This window comes from Ictidomys tridecemlineatus, chromosome 1 (assembly GCF_052094955.1).
Source record: "Ictidomys tridecemlineatus isolate mIctTri1 chromosome 1, mIctTri1.hap1, whole genome shotgun sequence".
Classification (NCBI taxonomy): domain Eukaryota; kingdom Metazoa; phylum Chordata; class Mammalia; order Rodentia; family Sciuridae; genus Ictidomys; species Ictidomys tridecemlineatus.
Window position 1 is genome coordinate 189,842,769 of NC_135477.1, and position 21,210 is coordinate 189,863,978.

Sequence of the window (21,210 nt, forward strand, 5' to 3'; positions counted from 1 at the left end):
TGTCTTACTGCTGGTGGTGTTCTGAAGTCTTTTAGTTATTTTACCAGAGAGAGTAAACAGAGGACCAGTAGGTGAGGTCACTTTTCCAAAGTTATAAAGTTTGTGATAAAGTGAAGGAGCTGAGTAGGAGCCTCAGAAAGCTTTCTCTGACGCTAGGTAAGGTAATTCTTTGGGGGAATTTGTGAACAATTTCACTTCACACTCATGGACTACCTTCATGAGGTATATGCTCAGGAAGTCACTTGTGGTCAGGTAATTATTCACTTTCCATAATGTGTGTAGCAGTGTGATTGAATGAAATATATATTTTTTCTGTTTTCTGGCAGTCAACTCCTAAGAAACCTGGGAATCTCTGAAATGATAAAGTATTTTTGTCTGCTGAAGAGCTCCCGCTGGCCAGCAGCCCCAGGTAGCTTCAGGATGGGACTCATCACTGAAAGACCAAGTGCAGGTTCCAGGTTGGGAATTTCAGCCCCATCCCTATCCTCCAGGGAAGGGAGAGGAGCTGAAGGTTGATTTGATTAGCAATGGCCAGTGATTTAATCAATGAAGCCCATGGAATGAAACTTCCATGAAAACCCAAAAGCACAGGATTCTGAGAGCTTCCTGGTAGGTAAATGTGGGGAGGTTCCTGGAGGGTGGTACCAAGGAGGGCATGGAGGCCTCTTCCCCACACCTTACACAAGTGTTTCCCAGAGTTCATTGAACCACTTGAGCAAGCTGATCAAACCCAGGGAGAGGGTTATAGAATTCTGATCTATAGCTGGGGGCAGAGCACAGGTTAAGGCTCCCCATTTCATTTCAATTGCCTGGGCTGGCAATTGAAATGAAATGGGGACCATCTTAGGAAACTGAGTCCTCAACCTGTGGGATCTGATCCTGTCTCAAGCAGGCAGTGTCAGAATTGAGTTGGGTTAGAGAACCGTCCACTTTAGAACTGATAGCTGGATGGGGTGTGGAGGAAAACCCACTGTACATGTGGTGTCAGAAGTGATCTTTATTGAGTATAGTAGGAGGAACCCAATGTGAGTTTGTTTTTTTTTTTTCCCTGCATGTACCCAGGCATTGAACCATTTAATGAGCCATGATCACCCCATCCCCACATGTATGGGTGTGACCAGGTAGTAAGGAGCCCCTTTCAGCTGAAACAACAGGGCAAGGCCATCCTCAGGGGCCAACTGACACTCAAGCATGGAGCTCTTCACCTTTGGTGTTTTTCTTAGACTTTGAGGACATGGCTGAGTTGAAGTAGCTCAACCTCCTCTAATTTTGAGAAGTGGTGCCACTGGCTTGTGGAGGGTGACACTCGTGACCTTTGCTTGTGCTTTGGCCACTGTACTTACTGGGGTACATGCAGGTTGTTTATAGCACTAAATGTTTCAGCACCTGCCCCTGCCCACTTTTAATATGGGATTGAAAAATTCAGGTGCTTTACCACTGAGCTACATCTCTAGCATTTTTTATTTTGAGATAGGGTCTCACTGAGTGGCTGAGGCTGGCTTTGTTGTTTGTTTTGCTCAGGACCATTTTTGCTATTCTGCAATCTTTCTGCCCTAGCCTTCTGAATTGCTGGAATAACAGGCATGTGCCACTGGGTCTGGCTGCTCCTGTCTCTTGAGTCACTACAGTGGAGGGTTCCAGTGTATGTTTCCAAATTCAGGGACCTGTTGCCCAGGATTCACTGTGATTTATCCATGTGTTGGGAGATACTAAGACATTGGAAAGGCTTATCCTGTTGGAGAACTTTTGTGTGGACCTGGGGTATGCTGGGAGCTGTGGGGAGGGTGGTCCTGCTAGAGGCACTTCTTCCTCAGATTCAAGACTACTTTCTATACAGAAAGAAAAGATGTCTTCTATAACTGAGAAAATTTCCTCAATGTTCCAGTGACATCAGGTTGTTAACTTCCTGGCTTCCTTAGGGTGAGAGTAAAAGTATTTTGTTTATTTTTAATGAGGAGGTTCCCTTTGGTATGGCTAAGGACAGGTTCTTAGGGAGCTAGCTTAGGATCCCCGTAGGACCAAGGTCCCATCTGTGATCTGGGATTATTTCTAAGGTTTCTTCAACCCTGATAACTGTGTTTCTCTTAAGACTCATTTTATTTTTTGATGATGACAAAATCTAGTATATCAGCTTTTTTTGCAGTGTGTCCTGATTTCAGGAATTAGTAACTGGTAGAGCTGTGTTCTGGTACTTTGCTCATATCTGGGAAATATGGCTAAGAGAAAGCCTAGGATGAATTGTATTACCAGAGAAGTTGAAATTTATTTAAGAGCAGACTTGTTGGAATTTTCATTTAGCTCTAACCTGGCCCCTCAATTTTGTGTATGTTGAGCATGCCATTATGTAAAGTTTGCCTTCTTCCTGTTCTCATCTTCATCATCAAGTTTGTTTGTTTCTGTGGCTACCTGTTGTCTGAGGCCAACTCTGATCACGTGGTAAAAATGAAAGCCAGGTGGCAGGTTCTGGGTATGGTGATGCCCTACCAGTCATAGAGAATTCAGGACACAGTGACAGTCTCCTCAGACCCCTAACTGACCAGCTGCTGTGTCACTCTGATTTGTTCAGCTTGTCTTGTACAGTACTTGATGGAGACTGCTGTCAGTGGGACTCCAAGCACAGGAGGTGGCCACTCAGCAGGATGAACCTTAGCAATGCCCCAGAATCCCAGATGCACAAATGTGGCAAACCATGAGTGCCTGTCATAAAGAAGTCACTGAACAAGGACTCAGAATAGAATATGGTTTTTCATTCTCCAAAGCTTTCAATCAAACAAACCAGAGGTACCAAATCATGTCCCAAGCGCATTAAGCCTCTGCAACACCCCCTCCCGTCCCCGTGGGAAGGAAGAGAGGGGAGAGGGTTAGGGTCAGGGAGAGGAGAGGGCCAGGTGGCTCTTCTCACCTTGGGCAGAACACTGTGGTTGCATCGGGGGTGGGGAAGTGGGGTACTTCTGCAAGCTTATGTTGAGAATTGGCTTTGCATACATGGATTAATTTCTGGGTTCTCTATTCTGTTCCAAAGGTATGAGTGTCATTTTTATGCCATGCTTTGGTTACTATGGCTTTGTAATATGATTTTACTTTTGTTTTTTGTTTTTCCAGTACTAGGGATTGAACCTAGGGCTTGCCACGTGCTAGGCAAATACTCTACCATTGAGCTACATCCCCAATCCTTGTAGAATATGTTTCGAAGTCAGACATTATGATGCCTCTAGCTTTATTGTTTGTTTTGCTCATTTTCACAATTCTGGGTCTTCTATGGTTCCATATGAATTTTAGGATTGTTTTTCTACTTCTGTGAAGAATACCTTTGGCATTTTTATGGAGACTACATTGAACTTATAGGTCACTTTGGGTAGTATAAGCATTTTAATAATATCCTTCCAACCCATGAACATATAATATCTTCCCTTTTGTGTATGTCCTCTATAATTTCTTTTAGCAGTATCTGTTAGAAATATCGGATGCTGTGAGGAATCAAACACGTGCTCAGAATTAACTCAGCAAGGTAAACTTTACTTCTGTAGAAGGATGTGCTACCAAAAAAATCTGGCAAGCAAGAACACACAGATTTGGTACAACTAGCATTTTACCCCTAGTGCACAAAGTCCCTCCCCGAGTTCCTCACTGGCTGAGTACAATGGGATGTACAGTCTTTCTCAATGTCACCTAAGTTTTACTATCTCCTATTGGGTTAATTAAAGAAATCTACTTTTAGCTGTTCCTACCCCCTTTGTTCTCCTGTGGTGGGAAGGCCTTCTTGGGGTGCATGCATTCTAACATGTGTATAGCTTTTACTTCTTTTTTTTTTTTAATTTTTAATTTTTTTTATTGGTTGTTCACAACATTACAAAGCTCTTGACATATCATATTTCATACATTAGATTGAAGTGGGTTATGAACTCCCAATTTTACCCCAAATGCAGATTGCAGAATCAAGTCGGTTACACATCCACAATTTTACATGATGCCCAATACTGCCGGGGGGGGGGGGGGGTGACGAATAACTTCTGACTTTGATACAGCAGGAATGGGAGCCATTTATTGTAGGACAACAGAGCTATTTATACATTCCATATAGCTTATTTTAATTAGCATAAACTAGATACATCAGTCAACCAATAAGGAATCTCCAAACTTAATGGCTCGATTTTGTTACTTCATAAATTACTCCCTCTGGCATTTTGCCAGGCACCATCCAGACTTGTTTATGAACTCTAACATTCCCCTGGCAAAATATCAGGTGTTGTTTTGACTTGTTTACAGACCTTAACAAGTTACTATTTCTATTTTTTTTTTTTGTACAGGGGATTTAACCCAGAAGCACTTAACCACTGAGACATGTCCCCAACCCCTTTTATTTTTTATTTTGAGACGGTCTTGCCAAGTTGTTTAAGGCCTCACTAAGTTGCTGAGGCTGGCTTTCTGATCCTTCCACCTCAGCCTCATGAGTTGCTGGTACTATAGGTATGAACCACCATGCCTGGCCCTAAATTACTATTTCTTAACAGAGATTTCTGTCTCTGTAAGTTAGGCTGACCCCTTCCCCCACCTTCTGTTTGGCAAGAGACTATGCAGGTGCATAGACTTTGGATCTGCCATATCCATAGGTGTGGTGCTATTGTGTGTCTTTGCATTCTGCTTTCTTTCCCTTCTGGCTGCCTTTCTTAATCCCAGTTTTACATTTAAGGCTAAATATTATTCTGAAAGTGGACCACTGGACTTTCTATTTCTCACAGTGTCTGATAATTTTCTTTGTAGAGATCTTTGACTTCCTTTGTTACAGTTATCCCCAATTCATCCTTGTCTTATAAGTATTATGAATGAGATTGCTCTCTTGATTTCTTTTTCAGCAATCTTGTTGTCGGAATGTAAAATGTTACTGATTTTTGTATGTGGACTTTAAGTTTTGAAACTTTACTGAATTTGTTTATCAGTTCTAACAGCTTTTTGATACGGTCATTAGGGTTTTGTTTGGAGATCTAACCCAGTGCCTAACACATGCAAGGCAAGTGCTCTCCCACTGAGCTAAACCTGTAAACATAGGGTTTTCTTTCTTACTTGCCCCCCCCTTTTGTTTGTTTGTTTTTATATTTGGATATTGAACCCAGGTGTACTTATCCTCTGATCCATGCCCCCAGTCCTTTTTATTTTTTATTGTGAGACAGGATCTTACTAAGTTGCCTAGAACCTTGCTAAATTGCAGAGGCTGGTGTCAAACTTGCGATCCTCCTGCCTCAATGTCCTAAGTCACTGGGATTACAGGTGTGTACCACTGTACTTGGCAGACCTGGGGTTCTACGCTAATTCATATCATCTGCGAACATAACTGGACTTCCTTCCTTCCAATTTGAATGCCTTTTTTCTCTTCCCTAATTGCTTTTGCTGATCCTCTAGTACTGTATTGAGTAAGAGTAGTGATGGTGGACATCCTTGTCTTATTCCAGATCTTAGAAGAAACGCTTTCAGTTTTTTTCCTAGTCAATATAATATTGGCTGTGGATTTTTTTATATGACCTTAGTAGTCTGAGATGTGTTCCTTCTGTACCTACTTTGTTGAGTCTTTATCAGGAGGGGAGTTGGATCTTTTTGAGTGCCTTTTCTGTATTTTTAATTGTCGTATGGTTTCTGTACTTTATTGTTGGTGTGCTGGGTAATGCTTATTGATTTATAAGTGTCAGACCATCTTTGTACCTCTGGAATGAGTCCCCCTTCATCATGGTGTATGATCTTTTTTCATGTGCTGTTGGATTTGGGTTTCTAGTGATTTATTGAGAATTTTTGTATTTATATTCATCCAGGACATTAGTCTATATTTTTCTTTTTTAATTGTATTTTTGTCTGGTTTTGGTAACAGGGTAATGCTGGTTTCATAAAAGAAAAAAAATTAGCAGAGTTTCCTCTTTTTCAACTTTTGGAATAGTTTAAGAAAAATTGGAGCCAGGTGTGGTGGTACACACCTATAATCTCAGTGACTTGGGAGGCTGAGGCAGGAGGCTCACAAATTCAAGGCCAACAACTTAGTGAGGCCCTAAGCAACTTAGCAAGACCCTGTCTCAAAATAAAAAAAATAAATAAAATAAAAAGGGCTGAGAATATGGCTCAGTGGTCCAGTGCTTCTGGATTAAATCTCAGATAGACAGACAGACAGACAGACACACACACACACAAGCAAGAAAAAGAAAAATATTTAAAATTTTACCTTTTAATTTCTTCAGTTACCTACTGTTCATTTGGGAGCATGTTCATTTTCCATGTAACTGTAGATTTTCCACTTCTTTTTTTTTTTTTTTTTTTTTTTTGGTACCAGGGATTGAATCCAGGGGCACTCAACCAGTGAGCCACATCCCTAGCACTTTTTTAATATTTTATTTTGAGACAGGGTCTTGCTAAATTGCTTAGGGCCTTGCTAAGTTGCTGTGGCTGCTTTGGACTCAGGATCCTTCTGCCTCAGCCTCCCAAGTTCTTGGGATTACAGATGTGTGCCACTGTACCCGTCTTGTCTCTTTTTATAGTTGTTTATTTTATATCTGCTTTATCTGACACTACTGTAGCTATTCTTGCTTATTTTACTTTCCATTTGCAAGGTTTATGTTTTTACAGTATTTCACTTTCAGTCTGTATCTTTACCAATGAAGTGAGTTTTTTATATAGTTGGGTTTTGTTTTCTTCGGGTTTTTGTTATTGTTGTTTTTATTATGTTAGGGATTGAACCCAGGGCCTTACGCATATGATGCAAGTACTGTACCAACTGAGCTATATCCCCAGCCCCTTGAGTTTTATTTTTGTTTGGTATTAGGGATTTGAACCCAGAGATGCACTACCACTGAGCTGCATCCCCAGCCCTTTTTATTTTTCATTTTGAGACAGGGTCTCACTGAATAACTAAGGGCCTTGCGAAGTTGCTGAGACTGACTTCGAACTGCAGTCTTCCTGCCTCACCTCCTGAGTCACTGGGATTACAGGTGTGTGCCATCACATCTAGCTGTGAGGGAGATCTTCCCGGTTCCCACTGGGAGAGGCTAGGCAAGGCTACAAGTACTTGTAGCCTCTCTCCTGGGACTGCAGGACGCTGTGGGTCTGTCTTTTACCTCTTGACACTCATAGGCTTAAGGCTTTTAGTGGCATCAGACTGGTGGTCAGACCTTCAGGCAAATGGCACCTTGCAGTGGCTGTTGTAGCAGCCTGGGTCCTGGGCTCAGAGAGGGCCAATGTGAGTTCCTTCTTTGGAGTAAAGCAGTTGCTTGGACCTCAGCCAGGCCCCCCAGCTGGTGGAAAGCCTATGAGGTCTGTGGAACTCTGCAGTTAGCACTGTAGAGCTGCTGCTGCTGCTGTTCTTTTTCCACCTACCTTTTCCAGGGAGCTGGAGTTGATGCTGCTCTATGCTTTGTTCCTGTCCCTGTGCTGTCTCTGACTCTCCCTTGCTGATTTCCAGAGTTCTCCCTTAGTTACACTCCTCAGATACAGTCTTGGTTTTGCTGCCTTGATTCTTTTCTGTGGCAGAGGTGAGTTCAGGGCACCTGCACTCAACCATGGTGTGTCTCCCTCTGCTCCGCGACCTGAATGTCCAACCACAACCAGTGAGCTGTTGTCTTGGTTCTTCCTGGCCTGGTGGTGTGTGCAGACACATGTGGGAGGAACAGTGTCATGACCAGGCAGGCAGGCAGACACAGGGGGACAGTGAGGTGCCGAGAAAAAGTAAAACAGGCAAAGATACATCTAGAGATAGAGGGAGAGACAGAGTAAGAAAGACAGTGAGAGACAGAGATTCAGACAGGGCGGTGGGGAGAGTGAGAGAGTGAGACAGGGAGAGCGGAAGGGAGAGGGAGAAAAGATACCACATTGATGTTGACCACTATCTACTTGGAAGAGGACTTTTACTCACATTACTAGGCCTGGCTCCTGCCAGGCCAGGGCTCTAAACTCACGGTAGAACCTTGTATAAGTCCTCATCCTTTCTTCGCTTATATTCTGTATCTGTGCAATGAGCAAGCTGAACCACGTGCTTTATGAAGGTTGATTCAAACCTGTCGTCCATGGCATGTCAGAGTGTCTTGATAAGTGTAAATGTAAACATAAAAATGCAGATGGTGCACCTTCACTGCTTGTGGCTCATAAAGTTATGTGTGTCACAAACATGTACACGTGAACCTGACTCCATAGTTATGCAGAACACTGTGAAATTAGAGTCCAAGACTGGAATGTTTGTCTACAGCATTGTTTACTCTGCGATTAAATACAAGTAAACCTAGGCATGTGACACATCTGTAATCCCATCTACTTGGGGCCTGAGGCAGGAGGATTACAAGTTTGCTCTTAACAAGATCTTCTCTAAAAATAAAAAGGGATGAGTGTAGCTTAGCAGTAGAGCACCCCTGGATTTCATCTACAGTACCAAAAATAAATAAATGTGTGTGCGGAGGTTTCAAGGGGACCCTGTGTGAATCTCACTTGAGTGTGCTATGATGAGGACATCATTGCCATAATGGCATGTCTGTCTGGCCCAAGGAGTGAGGCCCAGGCCCTGGGGCATGCCTCTGGTGGTTGTCCTTCTCAGGGCTTGCCCAGGTGGGATGGGGCAGAGGGACTCGGGTTGGGGTGACAGGGGAGATACATACAGGTCTGGGCCTGGCAGCCCTGGCTCTCCTCTCATCCCTCTCTACCCCATCTTTGCTTCCTTTGCTTGCCACAGGGAGGCTTTGGCTTTACCCTGGTGATGCTTTCAGGCTGCTCCTACCAGTTGTTTCCTCAGGTCCCTAGTCTAAGGGTGTTTCGTCCATTCCTAGCCTCACCTGCCCACTGAATATGTTTCTTCTCCCTCAGAGCAGACATTGTGGCCTTGGTGTGGCACAGTAGACCCAGGACAGATGAGCGGTGATGTTTGCATCTACTCCTGGCCCTGCTCCTACTACTTGGATCTTGAGAAGCGATGGGTCCCTGGGAAACTGTCCTTGCTGCCTTGCTCACTCAAGTTCACAACAGACAGAGCTGGAGAGGTTCTCGTGGGCTTGCCCCTTTCCAGCATTGTTGAGATCAGGAAGGAAGCATCACACTTTATCTTCAGTGCCATCACTGTCCTGGAGAAGGGCCACCTCAAGCACTGGTTTGGCTCCTTGCGTCCCAGCCGCAATGCTGTCTTCAACATCATCGAGCACTTCTGGAGGGAACTGCTCTTGTCCCCGCCAGGTGCTGCTGCTGAGGTGACGCCTTCCCCCACAACCAGGGGGCAGGAGTTGACAGGACTGATGGCAAGTTCCCAGAGGCGTCTGGAAGATACAGCAAAGGTCCTTCACCACCAGGGTGAGCAACTGGATAGTGTCATGAAGGACCTGGAGAAGATGGACTCAGACCTGGATGTGGCCGATAGGTAGGTGAACCCGAGACTGCTCTGTCTCCCCCGTGAGGAGGGCACATCCCTACTGCAGTCCAGTTATGTGATACACCCAGCATCTGGAGGTGGGGCTGTGTACCTGGTACAGGGCACATCCCAGAGAGCTGCACGTGTTGAGAGGCTGTGCTCTGAATAAGGTTTCCTTGGGTCACCTCGGGGCCCTAGCAGTTCGAAGAGGTACAGTGAGGAGAATGTCCTCTGATGACTGTGTGAGTGACTCCTGTCCCTACAGTGCAAGCTGGCTCCTGTGTGGAGACCATGCATGTCCTGGTGTCTTGGGTCACAGGTGCAGTGAGGCCAGCATCCTCTACGACTGCACACAGGTGTGTTGCTCTTCCGACCTCAGGTCACTGAGGCGCAGGGAGGTCTGTGTCTTTTCCTGCTGTGATCTGTGTTGTGATATGTCATGGTCTCTTTTTTAAAATGTGTTTTACCTAGTCTCTCATTGAGCTTACAGTTCATCCCCAGGGTGTGGCATTTTCCTATTGTCTCTGGTAATTTCTCACCCTGTTTTTAAACACAGGTGCCTGTGTCACTCCCGCTCTGTGGGTGTTTGTCCTCTTACTAGTTTCTATATGTTTCCTCTTTATTCTGCTTTGTGCTTTTGTTTTCATTCTACTTTATATTTCTTTTTCCCTCTTCCTCTTCTAGTTTTGTATTTTAATTTCTTTTCTTTTTGTTTTTCTTTCTTTTTGGTACTAGGGATTGAATTCAGAGACACTTTACCACTGAGCCATATTTTCAGCCCTTTCTATTTTCTATTTTAATATAGGGCCTCACTAAGTTGCTTAGGCCTCGCTAAGTCACTGAGGTCATGGTTTGGATGTGAGATGTCCCCCAGAAGCTCACATGAGACAATGCAAGAAAGTTCAGAGGAGAAATGACTGGGTAGTGAGGTCTTAACCCAATCAGTGAGTTAACCCCCAGTGGGGATTAGCTGGGTGTTAACTGAGGTGGTGGGAGTGGCTGAAGGAGGTGGGGCACTGGGCACGTGATTTTGGGTATATATTTTGTATCTGGGGAGTGGATTCTTTCTCTCTGCTTTGTGATCACCATGGGAGCTGCTGCTTTCTGCCACATTCTTTGGCCATGATGGTCAGCTTCACCTTGATCCCCAAGGAATGGAGCTGATCTTCTGTGGACTGAGACCTCTGAAACTGTAAGACACTTTAAAATAAACTTTTCCCCTTTAACAATTGTTCTGGTTGGATCCTTTAGTCACAGCAGCAAAAAAAACTGACTGAAATACTGGGCTGGCCTCGAATTGCAATCCTCATGGCTTAGCCTTATGAGTCTCTGGGGGATTATAAGTATGCGCCACTACACCTGGCTCTGTATTTTAATTTCTAGGAATTTTTGTTTTGCAATATTGTTCCTACCTATTATATCCCAGATCCTATCTTAGCAGTTTCAGTTGTCTTTTTTGCTTTTTTTTTTTTTTTTTAATGTCTGATTTCTCCTATTTGTTCTTTCTCTGAGTTATTTTTTTCTCTATGTGTTCCTCAGAAGCATCTGTGTCCCATGATCCCTGTGTGGATGGGCTACCAGGGCTTGGCTGCACCTGGAACCTAACATCTGAGCCCTCTTGGGTCCTGCCCAGTGTGGACTATATTGCTTTCTTCTCCCTATCAGAGTCCACCCAGGTGGCTGTGTCTGGGAATGGTGGACCCAGTTCTCTTATCGTCCCAAACAGAGTGTCTCACAGTGGGTGCCCAGGTGGGGCCCAGTGTCATTGTGCTTCCCCAGTTCTGCCTCCCACCTGGGCTGTCACTGGCCCCATTCTACTGCTGCTTTCCAGGCCCCACTTCCTTTTCAGCAGCGAGGTTGTTTTTTCAGCCTAACCCTGTGAATGGCTTGCAGTTCACCTCCCTGATCTGTCTAGCCAGCCTGTCCCCCATTTCCTTATTCTTGTGCTGTTGTCTCTTTCCTTCATCCTTTTGGATGTTTTGTGTTTTCAGTTTGCCATCTTTGACCAGTTCCCCAGGTATTCTCCCTAAAGGTGAGTCCTTGAAAATATTCTTTTTTTATCATCAGTTCAGACTTTTTAAAAATTTCTGTGTATTTTTCAAAAATTAGTTTTGAAATCTGATTTTTGTAACAACAGTAGTGCTCCTTATCTATGGTTTTATGTCCTCAGTTTGTTACCCACTGTCAAATATAGTCCAAAGATTTTGAATGTAAAATTCTCAAAATAGTTCATAAATTGTAACTTGTGTACTCTGCTGAGTAGCATGATGAAATCTCACACCTTTCTGCCCTGTCCCACCCAGAGTGTGAATCACCCATTCAGCATATTCGCACTATCCTACTCTTAGTTCCTAGTAGCAGTCTTGGTTATCAGACCTGCTTGTGTTTGAGTAACGTTTGTTTTACTTAATGAAGGTCCCAAAGTGCAGGGGTAGTGATGCTGGCAGTTCAGGTATGCCAAAGAGAAGCCATGAAGTGCTTTTTCATCCAGGCACGGTGGCCCACAATCCAACCTCTACCGTTTGGTACTACCCACAGCTTTAGGAGTACCCTGGGGGTCTGAGGATGTGTCCCCTGTAGATGAAGGGACTGCAGAGTGCTCAGTTTCCCTCATCCCACTCTTGGATGTGGCAGCCTTTGCCATACAGATTCATACCTGGAGAGGGTTTGGGCATAAGTCTGTGCCCATCATGGGTGGTTGGACTGCAATCATGTCATCCCCACTCACCAAGCCAGAGAGATTCCTTTAATCAGACAGTGCTGTGGAGGATGAGCATGTGCCATGCTCACCCCCCAAAACAGGGAGATAGCAAAATGCATAGAGCAAATATTTTCTTAGTTTTTTCCCCATTTTCTTATTTGGGGCTCTCCAGAAAACAACAGATACAAAGTCTTCTGGAGGCCCAGGGAGAGTCTCACTTGAATCCTAGGGCCTTTGCTGGTCTCTTCTTTCCCAAAGAAGGCTGGGCTCTGCCCTGTTCCTGTCCTCCAGTGACTGGAGGAGGCCCACCCCACACTGTGGGGCATCATGTGCTTTCCTCAGAGTCTACGAGTTTAAGTGTCAGTCTCATCCAGACCTCCAGAATCCTGTCTCGGGAACCTCCAGAGTTGCACTTGACCAAATGCCTGGGTATTGTGGCCCAGCCATATGGGTGTTCACGTGGCTCAGGCATGACATCCACCTCAGGCCGGCAAATAGGCCTGTGACCATGGGTCAGCTCTCTGTCCCCCAGCCCAAGGAGCCCAGAGTCCCCTAGTCATGGAGCTCCTGTTGGCCTCAGCTCATTGTGGGCATGCCAGAGGCTTCCCTGAGGAAGGTGGGGAGGAGTGGTGCCTGAGGATGTTGGCCCTGGCTGGTGAGCGTCGCTCATGTCTCTCCTCAGAGCCCCTCATCATCACAAGCCAGAGACGTGTGCAGAGAGATGCTATCTTTGGGACATCACCATATTTCAGTTTCCTAAATGAAACAACTTCAAATGAAATAGATGTTTGAGAGTGGCCATCTTCATCTGTTCTTGACATCTTCAGCTGTCTTGCACATGTGGCCTTCACTTCTCTTTTTGGGGGGGTGATGTGAGTACCAGGGATTGACCTCAGGGGAACTTGCCCACTGAGCTACATCCCAGTCCTATTTTGTATTTTATTTAGTGACAGGATCTCACTGAGTTGCTTAGCACCTTTCTTTTGTTGAGGCTGGTTTTGAACTTGTGATCTTCCTGCATCTGCCTCCCAGCTGCTGGGATGACAGGCGTGGGCCACTGTGCCCGCTGGCATTCACTTCTCTTCAGGTTGGCCATATCATCAGTGTCGCTCAAGAACAGTGAATGCCGGGTGTGGTGGTGCACACCCGTAACCCTAGCAGCTCCAGAGGCTGAGACGGGAGGATGGTGAATTCAAAGCCAGACTCAGCAATTTAGCAAGGCCCTAAGCAACTCAGTGAAACCCTGTCACTAAAATAAAATACAAGTAGGGCTGGGGATGTAGCTCAGTGGTCCAGTGCCCCTGAGTTTAATCCCCAGTACCCCACTCCTTAAAAAAAAGGAACAGTGAATTACAGGCTTTGGTCCTCCCAGCAGCCACTGGCTCAGCTCTGGTTGCATCTCACTGGAACCATAAGGGTGCTGGTTCCAGTGAGGCCCCAGTTCCTGCCTCTCATTTTGTTATATTCTCTCATGAACAGTTCTCACTGGCAGACTGGACATATGGTGCCCTCAGTGTCTGAGGACATCTGGTTCCTCTTTCTACCATAGCCTGTCAATGTGAGCAGACACACCACTGCAGGACTCCTCACAGAGCATGTCCTCTAAGCCCAGAATGTGCAGAGATAGGACATGTAAGAAAGAGATTTGACCTGGTTCAGGATTTCAAAGAGTGAGTCAGAAAATCTAAAATGGCTAAGGAAATAAACTGCTGATATAAAGGCTTTTTATTTTTATTTTTTGGTACTAGGGATTGAACTGAGGGGCACTTTACCACTAAGGTACATACCCAAGTCCTTTTTAATTTTATTTTTATTTTGAGACAATGCCTCACTAAATTGTTGAGTCTAGTCTAGAACTTGCAGTCCTCCTGGTCACTGGGATTATGAGCATGCATCACCATGCCTGGTTATAAAGACTTCTTTTTTAAGAGTAGTGATTTTCTCCTCAGCTTTATCGAGGTATGGTTGATCCCCCACCTGCCTCAAAAAAAGTATGCATTTAAAGGAATATAATTTGAAGTTGTGCTACATTGTGAAAAATGCTGTGTGTTCCCTTACACAATTAATTTATGTATGTGTACTGAGCACATAGGATTTGCTGCCTGGCAGATTTCTTACTTGCCTTACAACTGGAACCATATCTCCATTTTCTCTCTCTTAGCCCCTGATTCTGCTTCTGCCTTTTCAGAATCTGCCTATAAGTGATATCATGGACATTTATCACACTGTGTCGGGCTTATTTCTTTTATCACAGAGTCCCCCATGTTTGTACATGAGGTCACATATGACAGTATTCCCTTCTTTTTATGGTTGATTCATCCACTGATGGACACTTATGTTGTTTCTTTGTCCTGGTCTTTGTGAATAGTGCTACAGAGAACATGGTAGTGCAGACATCGTTTTTTTTTTTTTTTTTTTTAATGGTAGTTGAACCCAGGGGCACTCAACTACTGAGCCACATCCCCAGCCCCTTTTGTATTTTATTTAGAGAGAAATTCTTGCTGAATTGCTTAGGGCCTCACTAAGTTGCTAAGGCTGGTTTTGAACTCAAGATCCTCCTGCCACAGCCTTCCAAGCCACTGGAATTATAGGTGTGTGCCACCGTGCCAGGCTGCAGACATCTTTGAAGAACCAAATTTTATTTCCTTTCCATATATTCTCAGTTGTGGGATTGCTGGATCATATTTTAAAATTTCTGAGCAACCTCCATACTCTCTTCCATAGTTGTTGGATGTATAGAGACTTGATTGTGTGTGAACCAATGGAATTATGTGGATGACAGAATGGCCTTATGTGATCTTAATTAGTGCTGGTGGCCCCATTCTGCTCCCTTTGGGGTAAACAAAGTATTACATCTACATTCTTAGAGTAACATTGGGAGAATGAAGAACTAATAGGGATTTGAGTACTGTGTTCTGTAAGAGCAAACCAGAAGTTGGCCGCGAGAGGAGAGTAGTCAGAGCTGCCCAGGATGACCAGATGCCTGTCATGAGAGGCCTTCTCCTTTGGAAAGCTACACAGGTCCTTTAGTGGCAAAGTACTGGGCAAAAAAGCTGGTTTGATAAAAGGAACTTTTTTTTTTTGGCTATCTCCAGCTTATTCTGGTAATTATATGCAATCTTGATGGAAAATTATCTGAAATAAAGCAGGTGTACAGTATTACGCTCTTGTGAGGAAATATTCATGTGCTCATTAATGTGGATATTACAAACAAATGGCAGGTCTAATAGCTAAAGTAATTTCAAAGTAGCAATGAATATAAACCACATTTTGAGGTCTGTATTGACTATAGTATGATGTAAAAGTATCTGAGATTTCTATTGGTGACAATCACAGGGACTGCTGTGTTGATGGTTGTCGACAGATGTACTTGAAGAAAATGTAAAATTTTAGTTAGAAGTTAGTGAAATAAAAGGTGATTTTTCCAATTTTGTTAATAGTTCTGTTACTGGTTGGCCCATGGTGGTTAAAAATCATGTGAGAGCCAGGTGTGGTGGTGTACACTTTTAATCCTGGCAGCTCGGGAGGCTGAGGCAGGGGATCGTGAGTTCAGAGCCAGCCTCCTCAACAGTGAGACACTAAGCAACTCATTGACACCCTGTCTCTAAATAAAATACAAAATAGGGCTGGGGATGGATCAGTGGTCGAATAACCCTGAGTTCAATTCCTGGTACCCACCCAGCCCCCCAAGAAATCATGTGAGCTAGGTCCTTAAAACAAATTATTTTTCTCCCTCCCTCTCTCTTCCTTTTTCTTTCCCTTCCTCTCCACCTCTCCCTTTTACCTTCCCTCCCTGTGTCTTTCTCCTTCCCTCTTCTCCATCTTCTCTTTCTACCCCTTGCCCCTTCTCCTTTCTTTCCTCCTCTCTGTCCCTTCCCATCCCTTCTTCCCTCTGTCCCTGTGCCTGCACACTCATACACTGATGCACCCCACTGGTCCTGTTTCCCTAGAGAACCCTGACTGATACAAATTCTGATAACAAGAGTGAAGGATGAGTTTTCTGAATTGATTCTCTGACCTCGTTGTTGTTAAAACTGCTGAGGGCTCTATCTGCAGTGGTATAGAGGGTCCTGCTGATCCCTGGCAGGAGGTAGCCATAGAGACATGCAAGATATCACCATGGTGCTCCTGGTCAGACACTGAGAGGACCGCACTGGGTCACCATGTATTTGATTGTCAAACTTATGAGCACAGTGAGATTGGCTGGTTGCTCCTGACTCCACTAGATTGTGTGGAGAAAGAATTGGTGCACTCAGGTCATTGCACACACGACCTGGAAGTTCCCATGCCTGCTCAAAAGGAAAGCCATGGCTCCCACAGCCACAGGGCTAAAAGTTCTGAATTAAATCCAGAGTCCCATCCTATAAGCAGCTCCAGCAGATCCTGAAAGATGCAGTACAAGTTGTGATGCATGAGGAAGCCTGTGATTATCCAGTTCATACAGGCAAAACTTTGGAGAATATGGACAGGAATGGACATCAGGGCTAATGGGCCATGATGAGAGTGCTGCGACTCTGAATCAGACCAAGGGTAGTGCAATGGCCCACTGAGCAGGGTTCTGGGTTCAGTGTCAGTGCTTGAGGGTTAGCAAAGGTCCTGATAGCTTGGTTGCCTGGTTGGCTGAAACATGGATCAAAAGGTGGCCCGTGCAAGACAGATTTGAAGTGTCAGGTTTTCCTTGGAGGAAGGTATCCAAAGAAATAGGGAGATGGGAATGACGGAATTCGTGTATCACACAAGAGCTGCTCATCACCCTAGGAGAACTACAGGACACACCTGCACCATAGCTGTGGGAAATAGACTTTGAGAGAGCCCCACAGCCCCCGAGAGCTCTGGCTCAGAGGTCTCAGTGAGACTGCTGCCTCTGACTGGGGTCCTTCAGTGCAGTGGGAACAGGTGGATCCAGGCCATCAGATCAAGTGGTGGCACTTAGTCACCAAAGACAGGGTAGGGATGGTTACCGTGTGAGAAACATGTCCCCTGCCAAACCCGAGAACGGACTCAGAGACACGAGGTGTAGCAGAAGTGAGGCTTCAGTGATGGTCTTGCAAGGCTGAGTGTTGGTGGCCAGGCACACCCAGCATGGTTGTAATCCACATTCTACCACCTAGTATGCAGGGTCTCTCCCCTGTTCCTTATTGCCTGAGACTTGTGGGGTGCATAGTCTTCCAAGGTGTCACCCAGGCTTTACTGTCTCCTACTGAAGACAGTAAAGTTGTCTCCTCTTTTTGTTCTCTTGTGGAGGAAAAGCCTTCCTGAGGTGAGTACGTTTTGGCACATATGTAGTTCTTATTTCTTCATTTAAGTTACTGTTTCTTTCTTTCTTTTTGTACCAGAGACTGAACCCAGGGGCAGTTAACCACTGAGCCACATCCTCAGCCCTTTTTGTATTTTATTTAGTGAGAAGGTCTTGCTGAGTTGCTTAGGGCTTTGCTAAGTTGCTGAGACTGACTTTGAACTTGCAATCCTCCTGCCTCGTCCTCCTGAGCTGCTGGGATTACAGATATGCACCACCACACCTGGCTTACATTACTATTTCTTAACAGAGGTATTTCTATGTGTTGATCAGGCTGACCCTGTTTATCAAGAGGCTGTTCAGGTGTGTGAACTTTGAATCTGCCACCTCCGCAGACTATTGTGCTATTATATAGTTAACTGCTGGTAACCACTCTGTATTTTCCCTCTGGCTATTTGTCTTATATACTCAGTAATTTTACATTTAAGGATAAATACTGTATTCTGAAAATGAACCACTAGACTTTCAGACTTTCCATTTCTCATACCATAATGAGCAACAGAAGCACAGAAGTGATCAGAATAGTCTGTGTTCACCAGTACATGAAAGGGCAAAGAAAATGTAATGTACTTACCAGTTTAATACAATAAAGTCATAAAAATGATGAAATCATGCTGTTTACTACAATACTGATGGACCTGGATGGAAGGCATTATGTCAAATAAAGTAAGCCAGGCACAGAAAGACAAGTACCACATGGGATCACCTGATTTCACACATGCATGGAAACTAAAAAGCTGAACTCATAGAAGCGGAGAAAAGTGGTCTCCAGAGGATGAGGAGGATAGGGGCAGGAAGGTGGGGAGACGTTATCTAACAGGTACAGAGTCATACCCAGCAGGAGGAATGTGTTCCGATTTTCTGATTCACAGAAGGGTGACTAGAGTCAATGATGCTATCGTTAGGGACAGACAGATGAGGACTGCTAAAAACAAATCAATTTGCCTGTAGCCCTGCCTGACCTTAGTGGACAGGATATGTCACATTCCTCAGCAAACTGAGGCAGAGGCAAAGGCCAGGCAATCAGTGTAGGTAATGAAGGATGGTGGTCCAGGGGGACACCTGGTTATCAAAGAAGGAACGATGGGTTGCTAGTGGCTAACTTCCTGATGGTGCTCCTCCAACTCTGGGTCACCAGCCATCAGCCTCCTAGCTCCCGCTCCTAGTCAGGCAAATGGGGAAGAGAAGACAATAATGAAAGAGGGGTGGGGGTTCTGGGGTCTCCAAGAAAGCAAGTTGCACCCACTCCCACGGCCACCTAGCTCTGGGCCCCTTCTCTTTGGAGAAGTCTTCCTCTATCCCTTTCCTTTTTTTCTGTCCCTTACTTAAATAAAACTTGTTCTCTGTGCTTGCCTCTGCATTCCTCAGTGTTTATTCTTCAACACCAAAGAAACAGAACCCGTTCCCAGCCTCTAGCACACTGGCGTCACTGTGTCATATAATTCAAAATAGAGGATTCTGAATGTTCCTCTCACAAAGAAATGACAAGTGCTGTCCATTCAGCCTACAGTAGCACTTTGCTCTCAGGTGACAAGGCCAGCAGGTCACCTTCTCTGTTCTGCCTGAAAGATCTGTCAGCTCTCCAGCCCTGCACCAGCTTGCTGGGATCTCAACTGCTTTTCCTTCACAGAAGTCACAGCACCGGTCTGTCACGTGGGTGACACCATGGTGTTCCTTCACAGAAGGCACTGTGCTGGTCTGTCATGTGGGTGACACAATGGTGTTCCTTTACAGAAGGCACTGCGCTGGTCCTGTCACGTGGGTGACACAATTGTGTTCCTTTACAGAAGTCACTGCGCTAGTCTATCACGTGGGTGACATCATGGTGTTCCTTCACAGAAGGCACTGCGCCGGTCTGTCACATGGGTGACACCATGATGTTCCTTTACAGAAGGAACTGTGCTGGTCTCTTACGTGGGTGACACCGTGGCATTCCTTTACAGAAGACACTGGGCTGGTCTGTCATGTGGGTGACACCGTGGTGTTCCTTGACAGAAGGCACTGCACTGATCTGACACGTGGGTGACACCGTGGCATTTGGACCAAGTGAGAGAGGCATAGCTGCCACTCTGGGCTTCTTGATATGATGCTTGTGTATCAATGGGTGGGAAATAAATCTGACAGAAATTTGAGGACTTCCACTTCATTGACATTTCTAGAGGTTCAGCGGTATTGATACCTCTAGAGGTGCTGGGTTCATTGTCTCTATTCAGCAAAGAATTGAAGAGCAGGACACAGCAAGCAAGCAGCAGGGTGATGCAAAAGCAGGGGACACAGACTTCTCCAAAGAGAAGGGCCCCAAGTCAGGAGTCCGTGGGGAGTTTTGGCCTGTTCTTTTTATGGTCTCTGGAATTTCCTCCTTTCCTTATCTCCTCCCCTGCCCACGCTCTCCTCACCATTATTGACTGGTGTCCCCTGTGTCCTTGTGTCTGTTTTGGTTTTTATATTGGATCCCCCACTTAGGAGCACAAGTACAGAAGGCCTGTCTGATTGGGTCCCCTGCTGGTCCCCTCACCATCTTGCCCTGGACACCGAGGCTCTTCTACATCTCCCTCAGTGTGAGGCGCATTTAGATATCTCTGCTAAGGTGAAGGGCAGGTTGTTGCATTTGCCCTCCTCCAACCAAGGAAGAGCACAACACCTAGGTGGGCATCTAGGGTTTGCAGAGACAACATTCTCCTCATGCCACTCTGTATATTTACCCAGTGATTTGGAAACTACCAGTTTTGAATGGGGCTTAGGGCAGAAGAGTCTACATGCTGTTCTATATGTCTGTATGTTTGCTTTTATATCAGTAACATTCTGTTTCGATTATAATGTACTTTGAAATGAGGCTGTGTGATGTTTCTGGTTTTGTTCTTCTTTCTCAAGGTTGTGTTGGGTCTTTTGTGTTTTATCTCTATTTAAAAAAGACATTGGTATTTTGATAGGATTGTGTCAAATCTGTAGATACTTTGGGAAGTGAGCATATTTTAACAAATGGTAGTTAAGTCTTCTACCCCATGAACATGGGATGTCTTTCATCAATGTTTTATACTTTTCAGTGCACGAGTCTTTCTCCTCCTTGATTAAATTAAATTTATTCCTGATTCATTTGTGTGTAGGGGGGGTACTGGGGATTGAACTCAGGAGTGCTTTTTCACTGAGCTACATCCCAGCCCTTTTTATTTTTTATTTTGAGACAGGATCTTGCTAAGTTGCCCAGATTGTAATCCTTGTAATGTGAAATCCTCTTGCCTCAGCTTACTGAGTAGCTGCAGTTACAGGCATGGGCCTGTACTAGATTTTTTTTTTTTTCTTGTTTTAGGATTTGCTCTCTTGTTATTCAGATGGGGTAGTATCAATTGTTTAATGTTTGATTTCACTGACTCTTTTCTCTGTCTCTTCAGCCTGGGATTTCTCTCATTCAGACAGATTTATATATGAGTTATTATATTTCTCAGTTCTAAAATTTCCATGTATTACTTTCTTATGGCTGCTTTTTCTTGACTGAGACTCAGAATTTTTGTTCTTTTTGAGTGTGTTCCAAAGTGCTCATTGTAATATTTTTATGGTGGCTGCTTTGAAACCCTTGTCTAGTAATTTCACCATCCATATCATCTGGGTTTGGGCATATGCTATTTTGTCTTTTCCCAATCAGATGGAGATTTTTCTATTTCTTTTATTTTTTAATGATTATAATTATTATTATTATTTTGGTACCAGGGATTAAGCCCAGGGGCGCTTGACCAACTGAGCTACATCTTTAGCCCTTTTTATGTTTTATTTAGAGACAGGGTCTCACTAAGTTGCTTAGGGTCTTGCTAAATTACTGAAGCTGGCTTTGAACTGGTGATCCTCCTGCCTCAGGATTAC

General features: G+C 44.7%; 1 protein-coding gene across 11 annotated transcripts in view; it reads left to right on the forward strand.

Moving 5' to 3' along the window:
- Nucleotides 1-21,210, forward strand: part of Snap47 (synaptosome associated protein 47) — a 116,170-nt gene that overhangs the window by 55,244 nt on the left and 39,716 nt on the right. For 9 of the 11 annotated variants that reach the window (XM_078014603.1, XM_005341281.5, XM_021720825.3 and 6 more), the window contains one exon: nt 8,824-9,367. In XM_078014603.1, coding sequence (XP_077870729.1) covers nt 8,868-9,367 — 500 coding nt within the window. In that variant the 5' untranslated portion in view covers nt 8,824-8,867. Of the gene's footprint in view, nt 1-6,870; nt 6,966-8,823; nt 9,368-21,210 lie in introns of those variants that run through there. The other 2 variants (XM_078014590.1, XM_040272660.2) reach the window with 2 other exon arrangements.